The sequence below is a fragment of the Lepidochelys olivacea genome (genome assembly GCF_965140295.1).
Source record: "Lepidochelys olivacea isolate rLepOli2 genome assembly, chromosome: 4".
Taxonomy (NCBI): Eukaryota; Metazoa; Chordata; order Testudines; family Cheloniidae; genus Lepidochelys; species Lepidochelys olivacea.
This window is the reverse complement of record NC_140414.1, coordinates 62,407,930-62,434,413: the sequence shown is the minus strand read 5'-3', so window position 1 is coordinate 62,434,413 and position 26,484 is coordinate 62,407,930. Positions and strand designations below refer to the sequence as shown.

General features: G+C 40.8%; 1 protein-coding gene and 1 long non-coding RNA gene across 3 annotated transcripts; one reads left to right on the top strand and one right to left on the bottom strand.

Moving 5' to 3' along the window:
- Positions 1–864: 864 nt before the first annotated feature.
- Positions 865–21,302, bottom strand: TMEM184C (transmembrane protein 184C). Its single transcript, XM_084627424.1, has 10 exons — positions 20,934–21,302; positions 17,047–17,177; positions 16,912–16,948; positions 13,797–14,002; positions 9,755–9,829; positions 7,110–7,203; positions 6,132–6,244; positions 5,220–5,319; positions 3,343–3,514; positions 865–2,876 (listed from the first exon to the last, which is right to left on the bottom strand). The coding sequence occupies exons 1-10, from the start codon at positions 21,048–21,050 to the stop codon at positions 2,581–2,583; spliced, it is 1,341 nt and encodes a 446-aa protein (XP_084483550.1). The 5' UTR covers positions 21,051–21,302; the 3' UTR covers positions 865–2,580.
- A 270-nt stretch (positions 21,303–21,572) lies between these two features.
- Positions 21,573–25,359, top strand: LOC311519954. 2 transcript variants are annotated; one of them, XR_014711433.1, is made up of 4 exons: positions 21,573–21,710; positions 22,820–22,911; positions 23,027–23,107; positions 25,032–25,359. It is a non-coding gene; the product is annotated as an uncharacterized lncRNA (long non-coding RNA). The 2 variants fall into 2 exon arrangements; XR_014711432.1 differs by lacking the exon at positions 23,027–23,107.
- The last annotated feature ends 1,125 nt before the right edge of the window (positions 25,360–26,484 follow it).

Below are 26,484 nucleotides of genomic sequence, written 5' to 3'. Positions count from 1 at the left end.
ACCCAGGGCAGAAAATATTCAACGAGGGAAAAAAGCAAGGTGATAATTCAGGGAAAATACAAAGGAGAAACCTAGGTCACTCTCAGCTTCCCACGAATGAAATAAACAGGAAGTTAAATTCAGAAATCTTGATTCTCCACTGCTTTGCACCTTGCATAATCTATACATTTGTGTGAAGTAAAATATGAACAGACCAAAATTGCCTTTCCTACAATCTGTCTGGCCTGGCCCTTGCAATTGTATCTTCCAAAAGGTCAACTTTCTTCTATCACCTATACTAGTCATCTCAAAACTGCCAGAAGCACTTGAGCTGGAGTCCACAATGGATAGGGAAGGGGGCTGCTGGAAGGGTATCCCTTGGAGAGGCATGCACTTCTGGAATACGCTCCTCTCTGCCAAACAATCTGAACTGGTTAACACTTAGGATAGATTACAAATCCCATCTATTTTCTCAGGCCATTAAGCAGAGAAAGATGAGGTTTAGAACTGTGGGGAGTGAATCTTTGATCTGTAGCACTCGTTCTTTCATCTTGGATACATAATGGGAGGAAGCTAAAGGATCTGTGAATGTATTCTTTTTTGAATATGGTTTTAATGTCAAAATGTTCCTGTGAGGTGTTTATGGACAAAATTAAAGTACATAAGCAGGTTGGTATTCTGTTTACTAACTCAATTTAGGTGAAATCTTATTGCCAAAATTCCTTTTTTCCACTGCCAGGCCCAAGATGCTGAAAATGCTTTGAACAAGTGTTTGGATTAGTTGTATTTAAGACATCTTTTTTTGAAAGAGGGAGGTATCTTCTCCCACACATACATCCAAGACTTCTTAACTAGATTACAGAAATAAATACAACAGACAATGAACACGTTTAAATAAAATCTTTATTTGCTTATTTACAATGAAGGCAATGAATCGGCATATTGAAAGTGTGATTTGCTCTCTTTTCTAACATCAAATACATTAAGTACATACTCCACTTCGGCTATAAAATATGCAGCCTAGTGAATAAGGCAAAATATTTACATAACACTAGTACTGCAAAAAGCACTTTTAAGATGAATTCGCTGTAAGAGTAAGAAGTTACAATTAAAAATCTGTTCTGTAAAGGGTATCAATGCTGGAAAAAAAGTTAAGTTACGAGTAATTTTTGGTGGAATGTTGCAGATACCACTTTAAAAAGCATCTACGCTGCTCCAGTTTTATTTCTCTATATAAATGCCAAATTGCAAGCATGCAATGCAAATGCAAGTGTGATGTTCGGATAGAAAACAACAACCCTGGTTTTGTCCGATTTGCAAAAAAAATCCTTAGAACTCTGATATAAATGCCTTTATTCTTGATCTGAAGTCTGTAACGTTAGTGTCTTCCGTATTACACTAGCTACTTGATTCCTCCTTAGTGAATATCTTACTTTTCCTCCCAGTAAGGAGGCAAATTTGCTACTGAATTTGAACCTAAGCTAAAGCAGAGGCATAAAATGACAGTATACTGACAAACAATCTATAGACAGACAACTAGACACCTTTTGTTGGGAAATATCCTACTTTGACATGTTTAAGATTTTTAAGAGAAAGGTGTAAGTTTACTGCAGTTCTAAGTACAGAAGTCAGTTTCTCCTTCAACTTATGAAATGCTTTTCCTGTTTGACACTTTGCAAACTGTAATTATTCTTACCAGTATGCATGTTAAGTAGGTGTTATTCCCATTTTAAAGACAGAGAAAATGGTGACAAAATGTAAATTACTTGCCTAGATTTGTGATTAAAATACATTTCTGGCTCACAGTCCTGTGCTCAGACCATACCTCTCAAGGAGGCAGCCCAGCAACTCAGTGCTGCCATGCTAAGGATGGCAATTTGCAGTTCTGGGCTCAGTCTCTTACTACTTTGGCCTGTACGGAGAACTTAGTTTTTAAAAGGATGCTTTGGCTGATGCCCAGAGACATTGGTGCTCTGTAATGGGAGACAGTATCTTAATTAAGGAGTTTCAATTGTGTTGTATAGAGGAAGGTGAAGAAGTCAGTACTCCTGCCACACACTACCCACAAATGTATTTGTTCACCACCTCATTGGAGAGGTAAGCTTAACATAAGAAGTCTCCACAATTCAGTTGCTTAAATTACATTCCTGAAATCAAGTCCCCCAGTTAGCAGTTCTACCTATATCCCAAACATTTGAAGAGCAATAGAGTATTTGTTTACAGATATATCTTCTGTGTTAAGAGACACCAGTTTAATCTCAGTATGACACTGCCCTTTTTATGCTAGGTACTATATAGCTTTCTAAATACTTTAACCCTCTTAAGAAATGGATTCTTAAAATCTGTGCTGGAAATTTAAAACTGCGTACATGTTTTATATTCAACTGATACACTATATATTCAAATCCATTATAGACTTTTAAACAAATTCAGTATTCAAAACTGAGATTCCAATCACTTACTTTGTTCCTGTTTGTGAGACATGCTGCAGTTTGTCCAGCTATTAACAGCCCCTTCAAGAGCAATGGAATACATCATCATGAAACAATGTGGCAGGAAAGCACAGAATGGATTCTTTAGCACACTCAAGTGGAGATGGGTTTAACTTTTATCCAAAGGCTTCTCAGATGTACCATGCCCTGGAACAAGGTAATCCTCATGTTCTTCTGCAACTATAGTGTTATAGATGCCATCAGATATTGTGGTTGTTGTAGGAGTAGTCAGAGGTGTCACAGTGTGTCCAAACCCCTGGTAGTGGCCACTCATGGGTGAAGATGGCATAGAAGCAGCATCAGAAATTGGGTCTTGAGTAGATGAAGACAGTAAACTTGTATGTTCGTTTTGTTCATGATCCTCAGCAAAAAATATTTTCCTTGGTTGGCCCAAAACTGTCCTTCCTAAAGTTGTGCCAAATTAAAAAGTATTATTTATTATTTTTATAGCTCAAACAGTGTGCTAGGTGCTTTATAGATATTTAGTACAAAATAGTAAGTGTGCTGTATGAAACTGGTCTTTGTCTTAATATATCAGACACTGAAGATGGGAGGCTTACTCCATAGTAGAAAAAACAATCACTTCAGTGAATCAGAACTAAAACATGCCACTAAATATTCATATCCTTATCTCCCATCCCCTCAAATCAACATTTACCCTGAAACAAAGTATAAAAACCAAAATAAAACACACAAACCCTACCCCATCCGAATTTTTATCCCAACAAGGAAGAAGTGCCAAAAACTCTACTAAAGCCTTCAATTGCTATCAAATTCATGTAGAAGTTGTTCAGATATTGCACTGATAGGTAGCAATACAAAACCCTAAGATAAATATTTTATAAAATTGATACATCAGCCCAGTACTTACCAACATTTCGAACCTGTTCAGATATATCTGCCCTAATATCAGAAATATCCCACATTGCAAGAAAGGAATCGAAGCATGATCCTTCTTCAGCTTCTTGGACATAAGGTTTATAGGAAAAACTGTAATGATGAGCAATAGCAGCAAAGAACATTTCCACACAGATAATAAAATCCTGTAATAAGGAGAGACACTTATTCAGATCTAGTCCTGAAAGAACATCAGCATGACAAAATATGCATTCCTAGATCTCTATTTCCAGTGCAAGACTGGCGGGAACTCCCTCAGCTCTGGAAGACTGATACTTCGGGCACCGATAGCTGCTCCTTGTGAACCAGCAGCATTTCAAGAGCCCACGTGAGTCTGGCAGATTGCTTTGGCAACCAGGCTTACTACAGCCTATTCCAATTTGGCATTTTGTGGCATTCAATCCCGTATCCTGACTTGCTGGAAGTGGACACTCAGCAATGAATATCTTATGATGAAGTATTCAAAAATGTATGTATTTTATGTGCAAAAAATCTCAGTTGGGACTATTTAAGTAAAATATATATATCTATAATACACATGACATGTGACAAGGTGCTGAGTGTAACATTCTTCAGCACTCATTCAGGATGACTTGCATTGCTTACTCATATTTAAGGGTACGATTTAGTCACGGAGGTCATGGATGTCACGGAATCCATGACTTCCAGCAACCTCCATGACTTCAGCCTGCAGTGGTTGGAAGCTGCAGAGTCTCCTGCCGCCTATGGGGCCAGGGAGCTGTGGGGTACTCCCAGAGCGCCAGGCGCTGGGGACAGCAGAGGGGAACCCCTCAGTTCCCAGCCGCTGCGGGGCCCCGCAGCTGTGGGCAGCAGGGGTACCCTGCAGCCTCCAGCTGCTGCAGGCAGCTCCTAGCCCCTGTGCAGCTGCCCACTTCAGGCAGTATGGGGACCCACAGATCCCCATTTTGTGAGAGAGATTTTTTAGTGAAAGTCACAGACAGGTCATGGCGTCCATGAATTTTTCCTTTTTGCCCACGACCTAAGTTCCCTGTAAGCTGCATGGCCACGCCACAGCCTATTTAGTACCACGCAGGCGCTCAGGGAACCCACCTGAGGACCCACTGCGGTGGTGGGAAGGGCGCCTCTTCCCCGGACTTGAACCCTGCCGTGGCCAGGGTGGCCTGGCCTGGACCTGTCACGGGGCACCCCTCCCCGAATCCAGCCCCAGCCCAGATCTGTGGGGGCCGGGGGAAGGGCACTTATCCTGCAGCCCCAGCTCCCAAGCTGCCGCAGCAGGGAGAGCTCTCTCTCCCCCTAAGCCCAGGTGCTGCTGCAGGGGGACAGAGCTTGGGACAGTCCTCTCTCCCTGCCATAGCCCAGGAGCACCCTCCTGCATCCCAAACCCTTCATCCCCGGCCTCACCCCAGAGCCCGCACCCCAACCCTCTGCCCCAGCCCTGAGCCCCTCATCACTGGTCCCACCCCAGAGCCCACACCCTAAGCCGGACCCCTGACACCCTTGTACCCCAGCCCTCTGCCCCAGCCCTGAGACCACCCCCACTCCATTAATTTTGTTAAGTGCGCCAATATGACAGTGATGTGTCACACATCAACTCCATATTGGTGCACGTAACAAAATTCATTCCGCACATGGGTGGGAAAAATTCAAGGGAACGCTGCCCGTGACCTGTCCGTGACTTTTACTAAAAATATCCGTGACAAAATCTTAGCCTTACTCATAATACTATCTGGTAGTAGCAGCAGCAACCTCGTCTCTCTCATTGGAAACATGAGTTTCTATGAACATGCAATCCTGTTTGTAACTTTCATTTGGAAATGCTCTCTTCACCCCTCTACCAGTTCCCTGTAAACAACAGCTGTTTGTACTTACCTGTAGGCCTGTGGCCACGGCTTCCACACTTTGCCATTCCCAGGTGCGTTTTTCAGAAATAACACCAATTTTCACCAGCAGTGCAATAAGTACAGCTTGCCTATAAAGATTATTTATATTATAGTAGCACCTAAAGGCCCCATTATACTAGATACTGTACAAACATTTCAAAATAGTCCCTGTCCTAAGAAGCTTACGATCTAAACAGATGAGACAAAGAACAGCGGAAACAGGCACAAAGTAGTACACTTTCACATGGGATCACACCAAAGAACAGTGGAAGAGTCTGGACAAAAACCCCAAGCTTCCCAGAGTCCCAGATTCAGTGCCTCTGCACTAGAGCACACTGCCTCTCATAATAGAAATAGAGCAAGTTATTTGTTAACCTTATGTGACCTAGCATTCATACTGATCTGCTGACTAGCATACAGAGTCATGCGTAAGGCTTTGAATACAAAATTCTAGTTTTGTAAGTGAATAAAAAGTAACAAATCTTAGTCTCCCACAATACAAAGTTTGCCTAGATACTCAGTATTTCTTTTAAACATGCTTGCTAGTTAAGTCTTTAGACTAATTTAAAAGATAACTTTGAATTTCAACAATGGTAGATTTTTATGGTTTAAACATAAGAACGGCCAAACTGGGTCAGACCAATGGTCCATCTAGCCCAGTATCCTGCCTTCCAACACTGGCTAGTGCCAGGTGCTTTGGAGGGAATGAGCAGAACAGGGCAATTATCGAGCGATGCATCCCCTGTTGCCCAGTCCTAGTTTCTGGCAATCAGAGGTTTAGGAGCACCTAGAGCATAAGGTTACATCCCTGACTGTCTTGGCTGACATCAGTGACCTGAACATTTTCAGTTCTACTGCAATAAGCTCTGGAACAAGCAATACTTATTAAATATTTACTTACCAGAAGGAAACAAAAACTACCATCTTCACACAAAGAAACTTGCCAACAGGCTGGATTGGGTTTAGCTCTTCACGCAGTACTTTATAAAACAGCACAAGGCAATACATCGCAAACTAGAGGAAAAGAAAAATTCTTACCTTTTTACAGTTTTTAAATCATTATGTTTACTTTTGCAAGCAGTTATTTTAAAGCAACTGTTTTTATTATGTAAAATATGTTTCTTTACAATGCAAGAAAAAAGCTAAACAGATTAGAGTTTTTCTTTTGGGGATTTAAGAACTTCTGCTTTGCTTATCATTTTAAAGACTACACTTCTTAGAATTTGTTTAAGAAATGTGTCATATTGACAGTCCTAAAGAGTAAAGTCTTCTATCCAAAGAATAAGATAAAGCACGGGAAGCTGCCATGCAAACCTCATGGTGTTTCATCACCAGTACAAATCTAACATGGATAGACCATCTCTACTGATACATGGATACAATGCCACACCCATTCAGATGTTGGACTCTGCTGAGAGCGCCAACAAGGCTGTAAATTAATGCCAAATGTGGCAGTTTTTTACGATGTTCACCCAAAACTGGAATGAGTTTTAATTATTTAACTTAAACTGCAAGGAGAAAAAAGTTGCACGACTTGCAGTGACTACGGACAGACTGGACTTGAACCAGTGACCTAGAGGTGATAGGCTATATATTACCTTACTAAAACACTAAGCCTTTTAGTTCTCTCTCCACCTAACCACAAAGGCATATTTTGTATATTTTCTACAGAAGTGTTTAATAATGAAGAAATCAAATACTAGAGAATGACTTTTTTCCTTCCATTATGCATGTAGAGGGGATTTAGTAGGTATGGTTTTGAGAAGACTTTAATAATTACTATTAATATCTTGAATCAGAACAAAAGTTTCAGGTGATACTGACAATATTTTAAAATTGTAATTTTAAAACACCAAAAAGAGACATTCTTGGTACTCACCAGTTGTGACATGTTGTTAAGAATAACCAAGTAAGTCCAGGCATTTTTGAAGCTAAAGTTTCCTTCATCATATACACCAACCAACTCACAGATTCTGGAAGAAAGTTTGGTATTAACCATTATACAAGTGAGCCTCTTTTCTAAAAGTGCTGCTAAACTGGTATCCCATTGATCAGCTGTCAGAATGTAAAACCTACGTTCACTAATACCAGTGCTGAGAGCCTATACAAGAACGGAAGAAATTACAACTTCCAAAAATTTACATAACACAGCAAAGTTTACAGTTGTACTTCTAGAATGGAAAAGGAACTGCACCTTCGGATCTGGAAAAAAAACAACACTCATTCAAGTTTTTTCTGGTGAGCAACAGGAGCTGAAGGCAGCAATTTTCTGGCAGAATTTGTTTCCATTTAAAGAAATTAAACTTCTAGCCATTATGGTTGTGAAGGTAACCTTTCAAATATGAACCAACTTTAAACTGAAGAAGAGTTGTCTGATGCTGCTCATATTTTTGCCAAGCATAAGAGCAGCTAAATTGGTAAAAGACATTGAAAAGACTGAGGCTTCCCAAGCTCCCTCACCAAGATCCAAGAACAACAGCAAAAAGAAAATCCCAACATTCTCCTTTTTCCTCGGAGCAGCATATGACGGTGCCCCGCATAAGCCTTTATGGAAATATGCTTATGAATGTATATATGACATAGCTGGAATGTTTTATGCTGCATATGCCACGTAACATATCTCTGTAAAGGTTATGATCTACTGACTCTATTCATCCTGTTTGTATGCAAGTATCATTTTTGAAGGAATATTGGCTGTGTACTGCCTTGATTTTTAAGTAGCCTTTGTAAAGCATTTGGTCAGCTTCTTGAGAAAGGAATGTGCAAATTAAGTGCCCAATTAAGAAGCACTTAAGGGACAATGGATCTTGGGAGGCTCAAATCCACATAAGAAGTCTACATGACATGAGGACTTTCAAGCTAGCATGTGAGCCATGGCTACTACCTGTAAGTTCTGAGTCATGCGACTTGCCCATATGACTCCAAAACTCCATCTTGTAGCTGGACTTTGCATAGGAGAGAGGAGGGGGTCTCCACCCACAAGAGAGAGTCTATTTAAGTCTGTGGGAGACCCCTCCATTTTGTCTTCAGCTGGCTAAAGAGAGCCTCTCAACCCCCAAGGATACCTGAAAACAACTGGAACAAAGGACAGTAACTACAGGGGGTGTGAGTGATTGCTGGACCCAGACTAGGAGACTAATCTGTAAAAGGAAGCTTACTGGGTGAGGTTTTTATCTGTAGTCAGTTTTCTTAGACATAGACTTGCATGTTCTATTTTATTTTGCTTGGTAATTCACTTTGTTCTGTCTGCTATTACTTGGAACCACTTAAATCCTACTTTCTGTATTTAATAAAATCACTTTTTACTTATTAATTAACCCAGAGTACGTATTAATACCGGGAGCAGGGGGAAGCTGTGCATCTCTCTCTATCAGCGTTATAGAGGGCGAACAATTTATGTGTTTACTCTGTATAAGCTTTATACAGGGTAAACACAGATTTATTTGGGGTTTGGACCCCACTGGGAATTGGGCATCTGAGTGTTAAAGACAGGAACAGTTCTTAAGTTGCTTTCAATTAAGCCTGCAGCTTTAGGGCACGTGATTCAGACCCTGGGTCTGTGCTGGAGTAGACTGGCATGTCTGGCTCAACAAGACAGGGTGCTGGAGTCCCAAGCTGGCAGGGAAAGCAGGGGCAGAAGTAGTCTTGCCACATCAGTTGGCAGTTCTCAAGGGGGTTTCTGTGATCCAACCCGTCACACAGCAAATTGGTGGAGCTTGGCTTTTCACCTGGCCACTGTCTCAACAATATATATTTCATATCTACCTCTGGTCCACAGTAAATTCTTTTGAGACCTATTACAGGAGGCCTGAACTGAAATTCCATTACCACTAAATGGATATAATCATATAGAAAGAGTTCCTATTTGTTACCATGTGAAACCTGACATTGACACCCTTTATCTGTCCACACACATACAGCTGGTTTAAATAAGGTCTCTGCTATGCTACAATTCACAAAGGACACAGATATTTGGAAATTACGCAACACTAATAGCAATTACAGTATTTCAAGTTATTATACACAGTAATTCAAGTTAACTCAGTTTTTACAGGTGACATCATTCTGTTATGACTAAATTTAGGATTTAAAATTATTTCAGTTCTCCAAGAGGGCACACAGTCAAATTGCTTGCATGCATAGTTTAACCCACCTTCAGTGACTAACATGTAATCTGATTGAGAAATACTCATTTTTCAAAAAAGCAAGGGGAAGCCTGCCCATCCTCTAAGACTTTTCAATTCAGCGTTTTTATGGGAGATTTTATATGTTTCTTCTTTCTGAATCAGAAGTTAAATACTCATTACCAAAGCTCAGGAAATGGTGAGCAGGGGTCACAAAGAAGTCACAGGTTGATATAGTTAAGTCAGCTTCAGCTCCACTTACAACAGAGCAAAACAAAAAAGTTATGCTTTTAGATTCCATCAATTCAAATATAAAAACCAACTGTGTAAAAAGTCTTCTCCAGTGTAGCTCAAAGATTATATCCTAAAGACAACATAAATTCTTTATGGGCATACTTACAGAGCAATAATGGTGGTAAGTGGTCTGACAACAGTGTATTGCAGCACGCCTAGTTTACATCTAAATAATAAAACTCTGCAAACAAACACAGAATTCATCACTTAAGAAACGTAAGAAAAATCAATTTATGAAAATTCCTTACCTTAGTGTGTTCACTAAATTAAAATTTTACTTCAACCTAATCTACTTCCAGAATGTTTCAGTATTTAGCTCAAATATCATACAGCCATCATGCAACAATTCAGAGAATCATGGAAATGTAGGGGCTGGAAAGGACATTGAGATATCATCCAGACCAGCCCCCTGCACGGTAACAGGCCCAAGTAAACCTAGACCATCCCTGACAGGTGTTTGTCCAACCAGTTTTTAAAAAACTTCCAATGATGGGGATTCCACAAGCTCCCTTATCTATATCAGAGCTTAACTAGTTTTTCCTAATATCTAACCTGCATCTCTCTTGCTCCAGACTAAGCCCATCGCTTCTTGTCATACCTTCAATGGACACAGAGAACAACTGATCATCATCATCTTTATAACATATTTCAGAACTTATCAGGCGCCTCTCCCCACCCCCAGTCGTCTTTTCTCAAAACTAACCATACTCCTTTCCTTATAGGTCAAGTTTTCTAACCCTTTTATCATTTTTGTTGCTCTCCTCTGGACTCTCTCCAATTTGTCCACATCTTTCCTGAAGTTTGTTCCCCAGATCTCGACAGAGTATTCCAGCTGAGCCCTCACTAGTGCCCAGTGTAGTGGAACAATTACCTCTCCTACCTTTTAAACTGCTTCCTGCAGCCCAGAATAATATGAGTCTTTTTCAATGATTTCTTAATCATTCAACTTGTGATCCACTGTAACCCATATAGCCTTTTCAGCTGTACTAGCACATAGCCACTTATCTTCTCTTCTGTAGATGTGCACCTGAATTTTTCCTTCTGAAGTGAAGTACTTTGCACTTCTCTTTACTGAATTTCATCTTGTTGATTTCAGACTAATTCTCCAATTGGTCTGAAATTATTTTGAATTCTCATCCTGTCCTCCAAAGGGCTGGGCAACCCTCCCAGCTTGGTGTCATCTGCAAATTTTATAAACTTACTCTCCAGTCCACTATCCCAGTCATTAATGAAAATATTGACTAGTACCAGACCCAGGACTGACCCCTGTGGGATCCCACTAAATTTGTTCTAGAAATGCCCAGTTTGACAGCAAACCATTGACAGCTACTCTTTGAGTATGGTCTTTGTACCAGCTATACACTCACCTTAAGAGTAATTTCATCTAGACCACATTCCCATAGTTTGCTTATGAGAATACCATGTGGGACTGTGTTAAAAGTCTTTCTAAAAATGAAGATAAATTACAACTACTACTTTTCCCCCATCCACTCGGCCAGTAACCCCCTTAAAGAAGGAAATTAGGTTGCTTTGGCATGATTTGTTCTTGACAAATCCATGCTGGCTACTTCTTATAACACTATTATCTTCTAAGTGTTTACAAAGTGATTAATAATTTGGTCCAGTATCTTTCCAGATATCGTAGTTAGACTGACTTGTCTAGGATTCCCTAGGTGAAGACAGGTACTATGTTTTCCTCTCTCTAGTCTTTTGGGACCTCACTCATCCTCAAATAACTCTCAAAGTTAATTGCTACAGGTTCTGAGATTGCTTCAGCTATTTCCTTAAAGTACCATCAGATGAATTTCATCAGGCCCAGCCGACCTGAATATATTCTAACTTACCTAAATATTCTTTCACCTGTTCTTTCTCTATTTTGACTCGTATTCCTTCCCCCTTGTCATTAAAATTAATTGTGCTGAGTGGTCACCAATTAACCTTTTTAGTGAGGACTGAAGCAAGAGGCATTAAACACCTTAGCTGTCTTCATGCCGTCAGTTATTAGCTCTCCTTCCCTGCTAAGCAGAGGACCAACACTTTCCTTTGTGTTTCTCTTACTCCTAATGAATTTAAAGGTCTTTTATTGCCTTTTACGTCCCTTACTTTTTGGGTCTTAGCCTCATTTTGTACTGACATGATTGTGCTATACTTTTGTACTCCTCCTTAGCAATCTGTCCTGATTTCCACTTCTTTTAGGATTCCTTTTGGATTTTTCAGGTCCTAATGGAGCCATATTGGCCTCTTACTGGTATTCCTATGTTTCCTTCGCATCAGGATAATTTGCAATTTTGCCTTTAATACTGTCTCCTTCTAGAACTGCCAAGTCTCCTGAACAACTTTTCCCATAGATTTTCTTCCCTTATCTCTCAGTTCTCCGAGTTTTCACAATCACTTTCACTCAAATTGTTTCCCACCTTCAGATTTGCTACCAATTCTTCCCTATTGTGCCAGAATCCAGTCTAAAATGGCTGTCCCCCTAGTTACCTCCGCCACTTTCTGGAACAAAAAATTGTCCCGATTACGTTCCAAAAATTTACGTTATTAAAAATTTTCCATTTTGCCCTATTACTTTTTCAGTGGATGTCTGGGTAGTTAGAGTCCCCCATTACTATCAGGTCCTAATGTTTTGGATATTTCTGTTATTTGTTCTAGAAATGCCTCATCACCTCCTCTTCCTGACTTGGTGATCTATAGTAGACCTGTACCATGATGTCACCCTATTTTTTAGCCCCTTTTATCTTTATCCAGAGACTCTCAACGGGTCTGCCTCCCACCTCCCTCTGGATCTCAGAACAAATGTATATATCTTTGATGTATAATCCAACACCTCCTTCCATTTTACCCTGCCTGTCTTTTCTGAAAAAGTTATACCTCTCTACACCAATATTCCAGTCATGAGATTTATCCCACCATGTCTCTGTGATGCCATTATACATTACACAATGGTGGTACCTCTCAACCTTTCCAGACTACTGTACCCCTTTCAGGAGTCTGATTTGTCTTGTGTACCCCAAGTTTTACCTCACTTAAAAACTTGTAAAATCAGACATAAAAATACAAAAAAGTGTCACAGCTCACTATTACTGAAAAAATTGCTTACTTTCTCATTTTTACCATATAATTAAAATAAAATAATGTAAATAATTTAAAATAAAATAAATCAATTGGAATATAAATACTGGTCTTACATTTCATGTACCGTAAACAAATCAGTATAAACAATTCATTGTCTATGAAATTTTGGTTTGTATTGACTTCTCTAGTGCTTTTTATGTACACTGTTGTAAAACTAGGCAAATATCTAGATGTGTTGGTGTACCCCCGGAAGACTTCTGATTATCCCCAGGAGTACATGTACCCCTGGTTGAGAACCACTGCACTATGGAATATAGACAGGCAGATTGTTCTGTAGGGTAAAACAACACACTGACATATAGAAAGAAATATTTAATGCTTCCTTTCCATCAGTCACAAAAAACCTATTACACAGCACAATAGAGTTCTATTCCCGATGTGTTTTAGGATACATTCGCTAACGTATCAAAACATTTGCTTAGTCATAAAACAAGGTCATTCTGAAAAACTCATGATATTCCAGCTTATCAAAATATCAAACAGGAGAAGGAGGGCATATTATTCATCAGATGAAGCAACTAGAAACATGATCAGTTAGTGGGCCAAATCCTGCTCATCTTACTCACATTAGTTGTTGAAGTGAAGTCAATGGAGCTACACTGCATGAGTAAGTCTACAGTAACAGGATTTGGCCCCTGCTCTAGGGTACTGCTGGAAAATAGTGTGCCCCAAAAAGAGGCAAATTCAAGAGAAGCACCTGTTCTCCATGATGAATGTTGCTTTCATACCTATTTTTGGAAAATAAGGAAGTCTCTTTCAGTATCATATAAGTTAATTAGTTTATCATCTAAAAACATCTAATTCTGTAATTTTTACAGCTAATTGAAAAGACTTTCCACAACCAGCTCAGAAGTGGTAAACCAAACCCTCTGTACTGTGTGCACTTTATAATTGACTTAGCCAGGTAGCATCAACTATAGTACTAAATATGAGCAACAGTATCTTCTGTATCAAAGTACACAGCATTAAACATTCAAGATATTATTAATATAAAGATACTATAATATACTTACTCTCCCATAGCCCATGATGGACAACAACAAAGGGGAGGTAGATGTCTCTGCTGATCTTTGGCTTCTATGATTAATACCAGATTTGGATACCGGTTGGTTAAATAATTTGAAAGGAATACCATAAAATTGTAGATGACGTATGCTTCATAGCATTCTCTACAGGTATCCACATATATTGCAATGTTGGGATATTTCAAAGCTATCCACTATAAGAAAACATGGAGACATTAAAAAGTTGCATTCAAATAAAACAAATGAATCCAAGTATAGACTGAATACTTTTCATATAAATTACTTTTATGGACAGTATCCCTGGCATACCCAAAGACACTACCATATGCTATGCATAGGTATTTAAGGTTGCAGAAAATTATATAAACAACAGTATGCCAAAGTAATTGAAAACTGTGTATTATACAAGGGAGAGAGTTGCAGTTTTCCATTCTACAAACTGCCACTAATTGGCTAGACAATACTGGAGCCCTACCGTTGTTGCCTAACACCTCGGTCAGAGCTTAGAATTTCCTGTCTAGTGGACACCTGGTCTGAGAGCCCCACAATATGGATTTATTCTCCCATGGGCTTTGTGAGAAATAGCATTATCGCCATTTTACATATGGGAAACCGAGGGACAGATCAAGTAGCTTGCCTAAGGTCACACAGGGGAAGAGTTAGAACATTGAACTGAACCCAGATCTGAGTCCCAGTCCAGCGATTTAATCACAAAAGCATCCTTCTTTTTCAAAAGAGCTAAAATAGATTATGAAGTGCAGAGAATTAAGGCCAACCAGTGAGAGTCTGAAACAGAACTTGTGACATCCCGATTCCCATTCTTTTTCTCATTGCCCAACAGTAAGCAGTAGCAGGCTCCCTTTTGCCAGGCATGACATTCCCCCAAACATTTGGAAAAGTCCCAATTGTTCTACAGTACTAGAGGACTTAGAAGCTGTATGTATGCATTCTAGTGTAGCCTACTTCACTGTTTTAGGAAGTTCTATAGACCAGTAGCATTTTTTAATATATGAACAAAGTTCAGCCTTCAGAGGTTCACAGCTCTTTCAAAAACAAAAACAATTTCCCCTAATGTACCCAAGCACTTTGCAGTGATAGCTATTTCCATGAAAATTTCAACTGTCTACTCCCCTGTTTCAGGGATGAAGCTCTTTAAAAAGTTGCAAGTTTTTAATGTAAAAAGCATGTTTCACACAGAAACCCCATAACTCCACATTAAAGATTTTTGTTTAATGTAAGTAAGTAAGAAATCTTACTTTCAGATAGACTCCAAGACAAAGTTTCAGAAATGTATAAGCAACCAAAGACAGAGAATTAGACCAGAAATTATGCAACTATATCTTAGAGGGAGCCATACTTATGAACTTATTTGGGTTTTTTTCCCCCCAGTTTTGCCACCCACTTGGCTGCCAGCCTCTGTGCTTCAGTTAGACCATCCATAATGTGGGTATAAGTTTTAAAATATGGTAGTCACATTTCTAAAAAGATACTACCTTTTACACAGCTGAGACATATTTGTAGCAGACAAGTCACGTAACAACGTGAGCTATAACAACAGTATTTGTTTAAATAACTAATAACTTCCATTAGCTTATATCTGCAAAGAGCAGGAAGGCAGAACCTATCTAAAATATTCATGTTTGGACTGAAGTTTTCTAAACTTGGTCTCTAGCCAAAGGCAAATTTTTTGTAGAAGTCTGAGCAAAATCCCCTTCAGTTAAAGAGGGGGAAGAGACAACTTCTCATTCAAAAAACCCCCACGTCTAAATTTTTTGTGCATCGAAAACACTGAAGAAACTTGACAAGAACACAGTCCTCACAGAAGAATATCATATTTGTGATTTTATACAAGGCAAAAATCTACAGTAATTTTCCTCTACCACCTCCTTTTCATGCTATTCCTCTTCTCAGAATGTCCCTGCTAGCCTCTATTGCTGTTCCCTCCCCCCTTGGCCAGCTAGCTCCTTTGCTTGGTCATTCCACGTTCCTCTCTTGAAGAGAGATTAAGAAATGGAAGAATTAAGTTCTTTGACTGCAACACGATGTACTACCAGGATGGATCTAGAATAGCTATTGTGACCCTGTAGTATCTGAAAGGGATTTGGAATGTTGCTTGGCTCTGCTAACAAAACGGTGTATTGTGCAATATACTTATTGGGAACCAAAGGAGTGCACTCATGAAGACTGGCTCTGCTAACAGAGGCTGACATGTAGGATTCTGCTGTGTCCAATACCATGATTGGATGGCTTAGGATCCTTTGGTACTGATGGTTTTGTTTTCACTCCAGGAATGGAGAACAGTACTTTCAGTGGGATCTTAGGCTGCTCTTTTTATTCTCCAAGGTGAAAGGAGCCAAGGAAAACCTTATAGTATTCACAAATTCTGAGTATCTGGAACCAGGTTAAACTGCTAGAGCCTCCTAAACCAGCAAGATTTGGGGCCCAATTTAGCACTCTTTGTGAGCTCTTGGAGTGAAGGTGCTGTAGATTGCATGCTGCAAAAGGTACTATTTTTCCTCCAAACATGCCAGACACCTCATATGGGTGTTCAAATTGGGGAATACAGCATGACAAGAAACACCCCTCTTGAATCCAGGCCTTCTCTCTTTTGGATCTGTGAACTCATATCAAGGTGCACAAACTAATAAAGCTTAAAAGAAATACCTTTATAAATAAAAAACAAAAATCCTACCAAAAATTATGAATCCTGACTTATTAATAAATATAACTAAGGCACAGCATCTCTGACGAGGCTGGAGAGGTTCCTGGACCGTCTGGTACTGCAGTTGAAAGGAACCGAGGACACAGCACCATTCCCCTTTTACAACCTTGCCCTCAGAAAGTTCAGGAACGGTGAGGGGAAGGCTAGGAGGGTACATGAGAGTGCTCCAGCAGTCACTGCTAGAAGAAGGTTCCACCACCAGACTGCATTGCTGGCACACTCCACGAGTAGGAACGTGCAGAGGCCATTTGAAGAACTGTCAGGTTTATAGCCATGATTTCACATTAGCATTAGTGTTACACTGGTTTCCATTTTCCCCAGAGCAAGCAAAATACACTAGTTCAGTGACTCCAAACTAGAGACTAGAAAGAATACACTTACACTGTCTAAACTGTAAATCGGGACCATCCATAGAATCCTGTATTGATGACAAAAGAACATCTGAGATTACTGCAAGTATTTTCATCACCAGGAATGAAATGTAGTATTAGCAGCAAAGAATATGTAAAGTGTTACCTTATTATTGGTTTCTGTAATTCAGGTTGAGTATAATGAACTAAGTGTTGCAATATATCCCAGAGAGAAATTGGTATAGTCATCAGTAGAAAAATTCCAGCAATAAACCATGCCTTGGTATGAATTCCAACCTTAGAAGGGAGGGAAGGAAGAACAGCATAAATAGAAAAAATGTAATGTTATTTACTGTACCTGTATCGCTACCATTTTAAGCAGTTTTTGAAGTATGGGTTTTTTTAAATGGGAGTAGCCTCTTACATGATACAGCAGGATTACGCACTGAACATATAAAATAAAGTGTTAAGAGCGGGAATTCCGCAAACATCCGAGAGAGTGAAACTGGTGTGTTTAAGTGTTTAAAAGTGTTGAGCATCAGGAAATAAGAATTACTAAAATAAAATCAGAGCATCAACATTGATAAATGGGAGAAACAAAACCAAAGATAGAAATATTGATAGTTGTTCAGTTATGAGACTAATCCAGGGAGTGATCCCACATTAAGTTTCCTTTAGTTCTTCTTCTCATACAGTAGGGGATGCCAACCAACCAAAATAAACTTAACTTTATAATAAATTAAAGTTGTTAATAAAATTAATAATGGAAGGAAATTAAAATGAATATGGGAAATATGGTTGAAACTATCAGAGAAAGTAGATGTATTACACAATGTAAAAGGAAAATTAATGATACATGTTGATTATATAAAAATATTTAACAAAAATAAATTAAAAAACTATCAAAAAATAAAAATTAGCATAAAAATTCATTGAAAATTTGAGGAAACAATACCACAAAGCAAGTGTATGTTCAACAAAGAACTACAACTAAATAACAATATTATTCTATTTCATTTATGACATGTCACTTTAAGGAATCAATTAAAAGAGCACAGTAGTCAACTGAGGTAGACAACCCTCCAAATCTTTAATGTAATTTAACAACCATACTTAATTAATGAGTATAGTTTGATAAATATAGATTAAGATGGGGGCATCAGAGTCATAGACTTTGTGGATGCAACTTCACTTCATACCACTAGGTTTCTACACACTACTGGTTTTCAACTTTTTTCATTTGCAGACCCCTAAAAAATTTCAAATGGAGGTGCAGACTTCTTTGGAAACCTTAGACATAGGGGGCCCTGGACCACAAGTTGAAAATCACTTCCATACACTAATGCAGTTGAGCTTTACTAGATCATTAAACTGAGTCAAAGGGATTCAATAAAACTAAAAGCCAAAACCACCATTAAACCAAACAAGCTTAGTATGGCCAAGTGGTAACTTTTGAGAATGCTTTTAGAAAAGCACTTTTAACATTGCCTGTGAGATTGAAGAAAACTTTAAATCAGGTGGTCACTCTAAGCTCAATGCTAAAATTTTAGTGCACACACATCTAATTATTGTTTCAATAACAACAGCCACAGGATGTATATATATTGAATAGAAGAGCCTCAGTACCATAAAGGTTGTGCAGGGTTAGTTAGCAGGTGTTAAAGGTTTGAAGTTACTGTCCAATGCAACGGTATAAAGCTGAAGCTTAAGTCAAGCAAGGTGAGGTGTGCTTAAGGAGCATGGTGGGATGAGACAATGCAGTCCCAGGAATATATAGAGAGGAAGATAACATTTCTGAGAGAAGCTTTTACGTGTGAACACAGAATGGTCAAATTTAAAATGCAAAAAGGAATACTGAAATGCAACTTGCTCTCAGAGCTTGGGTAGAACAAGGAAATTTGAGTTATAATCTAAGAAGGAACACAGCTGTCTGACTAGTGAGAACTCACACTTCAGAATGAATTCTGATAGTTAGGAACACTTATAAACAAGATAAATAGAGAAGAAAGCATTTGATGATCTGGAAAACAGATAAGGTTGAAATAAGGTAGAAATTATGAGAAGTTATTTTCTCTCACACACACAGCATAAACAGCAGGTAGTGAAAGTGGAGGAAAAAATGGAGATTACCTGTCTCTTACTCACTTAGCAATGGTCTAAACCAGTGCTTCTCAAGCTATCTGATGTGGGGAACCAGCAATTTTTTTTCCAACGTGCGCGCAGACCGGCAGCCGATGGCTCGCGGACTGGCACCGGTCCACGGACCACCACTTTGAGTAGCACTGGTTTAAACTACAGTTAGGTCAACATAAGACATATGTCAGTGTCTACATTACAGCCTTCCTCCCACCAATATAAGTACTGGACTACACCAGCATAACTCCACCTCCATGAGAGGCATAAGGCTTATGTCCCTGTAGTTAGGAGGACACAGTGTCTGTGTAGACTGCCTCCCTTTATATCAGCTGTTGGTTCTCTTGTCAATTTCACTGCAGGAGCTGTGAAATTGACAAGGAAGCTGGGCAGCTGGAGCCCAGCTGAACCCTGCTCAGGGCTGGGAGTGAGAATGGACCCCACTCCCAGCTCAGAGTTGGGGGCAAGAAGCCCTGGTGGCACCCCAACCCCGGCTCCTAGCTGGGAACAAGCAGCCCCAACACCTTTGGACCCAGCTCCCAGCTGGGAGCCAAGGCAGAAGCCCCAGTGCCCATCCTCAGCTGGGAGTTGAACAGCCTTGTCAATTTCAGAAAGAGGGAGCAGGGTAGAGGGGCCAAGAAGCCGGTGCAGCTGGACCCCACTCCCCAGAGGTAAGAAGCCCAGGGTGGCTTCCCTCAGCTCCTGGCAGGGAACGGAGAGGGGAGAAGCCCTGGTCTCCCAGCCCTGCTGGCAACTCCCAGCTGGGAGCCTGGCTGGCCCACAAGCTCCCAGCAGGTTGCCCCCCGCTTTGGCTTCAACAGAAATCAGTCTTTATTAAAGTGCATTTCTAGTTTAAATTAATGGTTTTTATTTTTATACATATATACAATATATGTTTTGTTAAAAAAGTTTTTTTAAATAATTTGTTTGATTAGACTATTAAACTAGTATAAAAGCTTTGAAACTTGTTAAGCATGTTGCACCGACAGACTCCCATCCATGCTTGACTGGCACATGACATCACTTTTAAAGGGAAACAGTCAACGTAATCACTTATGCCTGAATGTTTAACCCACAATTGTTAAAATAATTAAGAATATTGATCCTGAAGGGGAACAAAAATCTTTTTTTCCATTGTTTATTTTGTGCTTTTATCAGCACTTGAATACACAGAGTTTTCAGTTTCCATTCATTCGCTACTGTTTTTGTTATCTTTAAAGCCACAAAAATTGGCATAGCCTCAAGAGAAAGGAGTAACTTTAGTTTTTTTTTTTACTTAGATTTTGAGTCTGTGTCCTTTCAAGTAAGTTGATACTAGCACCACGCAGAGAAATTTCAGACTTCTAAGAGAGCTGGACTTCATAGTTAATGGGCTTTACATTGAGAACTTTCAATTAACTTTTCTGATGTCACTATCTTTTTATGACATCACTCAAACTATAAGTCTACAGACAGGGTTTATAAATAAGATTTTATATTTATGAAGGCAACATTAGGTTTAACTACAAGGAGTAAATAAGAGGAAATGAGCCTCAAGATGATTGTTTTGAACAAGACATTAGATTTGTCACTGGAACAAATGTAAGACTGAAATAGGAGACCTGTTGCCAAGACGCTCAGCGTGTGCCCCTTTGGACAGGAAAGCGACAGGACTTTTACTCGTGGCAGCTGAAGATGTGAACGTTAATTTTGTTTTCAAAGCCTAGCGCTCATGCTGATGCCAGCCTACCAAACGGGGAAGCCCATCGGCGTGTACGCAGACCAGACGAGCCCACGCTACGGCTACAGCCTTGTTTATGTCTTGCCCGGAGCCATGCCGCGGTGCTGCCACTCTCGCCCGGCCCAGCCAGGCCCCGCACACGCACACCCCGGCCCCTCGGTTCTCCGGGGGGAGGGAGGCAGGCAGCGAGGGCCGCTTACCTCCAGTTTCTGCAGCTCCCACACACACAAGGGAACCGCCACCAGCAGCCCCACAACGTAGAGAACAACGACCAGCGGCCGGATCCACCTCCGCCAATTGCCGCAGGTGCACGGCATGGTCCCGGCAGCGAGCGGAGCGGGGCTCGGCGCCTCCCGGCCTGCACCCACCCCCGGCCCGGACGCGGCGGGCTCAGGTGCTGGGAGCCGGCCTGGAGCGCGCGAGAGACAAGGACAGCCCCGGCCGAGACTCGTCGGGCGGGCGGCCCATCTCACCGCCCCCTGCGGGGCGCAGCCCGGACCTGTCCCGCCTCCTCCTCACTCGGGATCTCGGCTCCAAGCAACCCCTAGCACCACTTCCGCCCCGCAGCCTAACCACACTTCCGGCTTCTCGCGCAATCACGTCACATCCCAGCGCTGATTGGCTGTCTGTGCGGTGTACCTGTCTCTAGCCCGCCCTTCGAGTTCTCTGATTGGGCAGCACGGACGTCAGTCCCTGGGATGGAGGGGTTCTATTGATCCAGGAATCAGTGATTTGTTTATACGTGCTTTTACCCTCCCTCCACGCTGGTCTCTCCTACCTGCTTCCCCCCCCCATCACTCCAGAACAATGGTCTCTCCTAGCTCCTCCCACTCGCAGACCTCGAGTATTCTCTCGGGCCGTTGCTCGGGCAGCGCCTGCCCCAGGGTGCCCCTATTCCCCCCGGGCGCTGCCAGCAGCAGGGCCGGCTCTCGGGGTGACTTGTTAAGTGAGAAGCGGGGGATGCTTCAGCGCTAGAGGTGATGGTGGCCGCTTCCCTCCGGGATGGTGCTTGGTCTCTAAAGCCTGTTCGGGGCTAAATCCCTTGTGCTCGCTTACTGCCCAGTTCAGTAGTAGGGAGGTGCCGCTATGGGCACCTGTTTTTGTGTTTTTGCTTTTGTTTTTCAACATTCTTACATTGTTTAAAAGAAAGTGGGCTGGCTTCAGTCCTCTTATTAAAAGACAGGCTCAAATCACCATTGCCCCGCACTGTAGACAGCCGTAAAAGCCTTGGCTAGATTAGGGTTGAGCAGTATGGTGTTAGATTGTGTTAGCCAACTAACAGCTTCTAGCCCTCTGCTCAAGACGACAAGGTACTTGAAACACATGCTAAACTGGTGGGGTTAAATGCTAAACTCCTGCCAGATTTTAATTTGAGCAGTGCAGCATGTTAAGGGAGGCAGGCTTTATTTACCTTTGACTTTTCTAGAAGGTGGTAGCTAACACCAGCTAACCTTTCAGCCTTTTATTCTAAATTAGATAATGTTTAAACCACTACAAAAGGTACTGGGTAAGCAAATTGGGGGCTAAATCTTTTTATCGCTACTGGTAATTTGTGGACATGTGTTTTCCTGCATCGCAGAGAGCAGGAGCTGGGAAAGCGCTAAGGGATTAATCCTGCAAGTATTTACCCACATAAATACTTCCACTCAAGCTACATATGTAAGGATTGGTTGGATTTGACCCTAGCTTTGCATTGTGCAAATTGTGTTTCCGAACACTCATGTTCCCCTGGCATTTAGGCATTGAGGGAGAGAATTTCATTTCACAACTTAACATGGCAGCAAGAAAACCAGAAACTTGTCAGACTGCTTAGCCAGAGGGCAAGCTAGTAATATGGAGAACTGGCTGCATCTGTAATATTCATTCCATGCATCTGAAGAAGTGGGATTTTTACCCATGAAAGCTTATGCTCAGATAAATCTGTTAGTCTTTAAGGTGCCACTGGACTCCTTGTTGTTTTTGTGGATACAGACTAACACAGCTGCCCCCTGATACTTGGTTGTGCTCTGTTTTCCTCCCACCACCCTAGATTTAAGGAACAAAGCAACCTAAAATACCAAAGATTACATCTCAATAATTTACACAGGTTTCCTAACGTGAGGAGAGGAAAGAGAAGAGAGGGGTTGAGGCCTGAGGCAGGAGCCATTGCTGTCCAGAGGATGGAAGGAGAAAGGGGTGGTAAGTAGCAGTAAGGGGCTTCCACACAGATGACTCTCCCTGTATGCCTCCCCCACAAAAAACCCCAAACTATATGGATTACTAACATCCAGGCATTTTGGTTCAAAATCACCAGCAGCTTCTGCAGTGGACTGGGAGAAGCAACCCCCGCAATGGATAAATGAAAAGGGTTCTGCACATTCCAAGATCCAAAAAGGTACTTAGGCATCCAAGTCCCTTTTTTAGGTGCCTCTGCAATCCACAAAATTCCTGCTTGGCTACCACCTAAACTTGTTGATGCCTAAACTTACTTGGCACCTATTTTTTTCCATCTGGGCATGAGTATGACAGCCTCACTCTTAGGTGCCCAGGCACCTGTCTTCTGCATAAGCTGCAGAGCGAGTCACAAGCTGAGAATGACAGGTGTTCAGCTGCTCCAGTTGTATGCAGGGGCCTGCCTACTAGATTATGCCCCTCAGGCAAGTTCATACAAAGCAGCTTGGGAGGGGGGAAAGAGAGAGGAGTCTTTACCCTTTATAATCTTTACCTTAGTTGTTAGGGTACTCACCCACCCAGGATGTGAGAGACCCTCCAGCTTAACAGGGATTTGCCATCTCTTAGGTGAGTGCTGCAACCACTAGGCTATAGTGTCCTTCTTACTCTTTATCTAGCCCAATTCATGTTTAAGTATAACATTGTTTAGTTAAAGTGGAACAACTTCAATAGCAGAGATTGAGGGAGATTCACATCAGACTATCCTATAGCCCACAGTGGCTAGAGCATTCATCTGAGAGGTGAGAGATCACAAGGGAGCTTCCTCTCCCCCCAGCTGTTTTGTTTCAGGTCCTGCACACAACATAGGTGGCCAAGCATCCATCTTCCCCCACGTTATGGATCACTAGCAGAGCTAGGCACCTCCTTCCGAGCAGGCGTGCTTGTCACACACCCTCTGGTCAATGTCTCCCACTGGCTAGCTTAGGCAGCTCCCTTGTAGCTTGCATTCTGGTGTGCCTGTCTCTCCACATTCATTGTATAAGAGCCTAAGCACCAAACTCAGGCTTTGTGGATCACAGTGATTTTCCAGGTACCTAAAAGCTAGGTGCTGTGATGCTCAGTTTTGTAATGCCTAAAACCCCTTGTGGATCCAACCCTATGTCTTTAAGGCATAACCATTACTGAGTTTCTACTGCTAATACTACAGCCCTAGAACACATATAAAAGGGATGATGGCCAGACTTGTGTGGAAAATAAAGCCAAGACTGAAAAGATCCTACTGCTGCGAAGGAACCCTCTTTCCCCCTAAAAAAACAAATACACAGAACCAAAAAAACCTACTGTCTTCATATTCATAGGTATAGGGGTAGAGAGAGTAGGAGGTTTAATACAAAAATTCTGGCAGCACCATTGCCATTTTGTCAGGCAGTCACTGAGTTTTACAGTTGGGAAATCAGAAGCACAGCAAAGATATGTAGTTTGCCCAAGGTCACACATCAAAGCAGAGGCAGAGTTCAGAACAAAATCCTGTTCTCTGGCGCGGTCACTAGACAACAGCTTTTCTGTAGAACCTCAGAGTTACGAACTGACCGGTCAGCCACACACCTCATTTGGACCTGTAAGTGCGCAATCAGGCAGAAACAGAGACAAAAAAAAAAAAAAAAGCAAAGTACACTACAGTACTGTGTTAAACATAAATTACTAAAAAAATAAAGGGAAAGTTAATAAAATATTTGACAAGGTAAGGAAACTGTTTCTGTACTTGTTTCATTTAAATTAATATGGTTAAAGCAGCATTTTTCTTCTACATAGTAAAGTTTCAAAGTTGTATTAAGTCAATGTTCAGTTGTAAACCTTTGAAAGAACAGCCATAATGTTTTGTTCAGAGTTACGAACATTTCAGAGTTACGAACAACCACCATTCCTGAGGTGTTTGGAACTCTGAGATTCTACTGTAGTTGGGATTATGTTTTCCGGTGTACATTACTTTGCATTAATCAACATTGAATTTTGCATTTTGTTGCCCAGTCATCCAGTTTTGTGAGATTCCTTTGTAACTCTTTGTAGTCTGCTTTGGACTTAACTAGCTTGAGTAGTTTTGTATCATCTGCCAATTTTACCACCTTGTTGTTTGTCCCCTTTTCCAGCTCATTTATGAACACGTTGAACAGCACTGGTCCCAGTACAGACCCCTGGGGACACCACTATTTACCTCTCTGCATTCTGAAAACTGACAGTTTATTCCTACCCTTTGTTTCCTGTCTTTTAACCAGTGAGAGGATCTTCCCTCTTATCCCATGACTGCTTAGTTTGCTTAAGACCTTTGGTGAGGGACCTTTCTGAAGGGACCTGTTTGTTTGGCAGGTTTCCTGTTTCTGATGTAGTGAACATTTTTTTTGCTGTTAGTTTTTGAGTCAGCTACTAGGTGCTCTTCCAATTATTTTTTGCTTGCCTAATTATGTTTTTATACTTGACTTGCCAGAATTTATGCTCCTTTCTATTGTCTATTAGAAAATGTTAAACAGAAAAAGTTCTCTTAAGGAATTTATTTAAAAGGAGAGTTTCTGGAATAACTAGGGTAAAGCAAACCTGCGAGTATATTAATCTCCACAGTGAATTTTCCATAATAAATACATACAAACTGATAGCAAGCAGTTTTATTTCTTGGTAATTCATGATTTAACAATGAATTTAAAAATTAACACAATTTTTCCCATCATTTTGGCTCTTTGAAGGTCAAACCCTCCTCCCTGTTTTAGTGTAGTATAAGTATAAAATTAAAGTTAGTTTGTTTCATTAAGAAAATATATATATGTTGTAAAGAAAGGCCCTGACTAACAAGTAGAAGGAAAACCTTGAAAATAATAAGGACAGAAGGAATAAAGTCGGGAGGATGTCTGGTTCAAAGACTAACTAACAAGGTAAGGGGAAGTTTCTAAAATGAAGGCCTCTAGCCAATAGGGGTGACTACAGATGGTTGTAAATTAAAGAGAATCTGTCTTAAAATGAGCCAACACAGCCATTCCCCAACCCACACATTAGTGTTAAAGCCTCTGTGAACCCAGATAAAATTGGGCAGCAAGGAGGAGAGGAAAGGCCTTAGGAAGAAAGGAGGTTGTAAATCTTATCTAGATTAAGACTGGAAATAAGGGTGAACTGTCTCCAATTGGTTTTAGAGTAGCAGTCGTGTTAGTCTGTATCCATAAAATGAAAAGGAGTACTTGTGGCACCTTACCTGAAGTCAGTAATTGGCAGTGACATCACTAGTTTGTTAAAGGGTATAAAAAGTAAACCCTTAAAGGGTTCATTGCTAGTAGTTGCCTGACCATGCTGGAGTCAACCAATATGGGTCTAGCACTCCTGGGTTTAGCCCATTAGTAAGTATCTTGATCAAATGCTATTAAATGTTTTGTTACTGCTTGGATGTAGTAAATTGCTTATTGTTTGGTCTTTTTAAGCATATATAGAGCAACTGCATAAAGTACCATTTGGCTTTGGATTGAATAAAGAAATGTATGGCTAAATTGGTGTTTAGAATTATTAATGGGAAAATCACCAATGCCTAGTGATATTAAAGGAAGCTGAGAAGCTGGTTATGAT

Excerpts from the sequence above, each read along its gene's own strand:
- TMEM184C (XM_084627424.1), bottom strand. The coding sequence starts at position 21,050 with ATGCCGTGCACCTGCGGCAATTGGCGGAGGTGGATCCGGCCGCTGGTC. Across the intron at positions 5,320-6,131 it reads GTAGTTTTTGTTTCCTTCTG|GCAAGCTGTACTTATTGCAC; the intron begins GTAAGTAAATAT and ends TAATCTTTATAG. Across the intron at positions 3,515-5,219 it reads CCGTGGCCACAGGCCTACAG|GATTTTATTATCTGTGTGGA; the intron begins GTAAGTACAAAC and ends TCCTTATTACAG.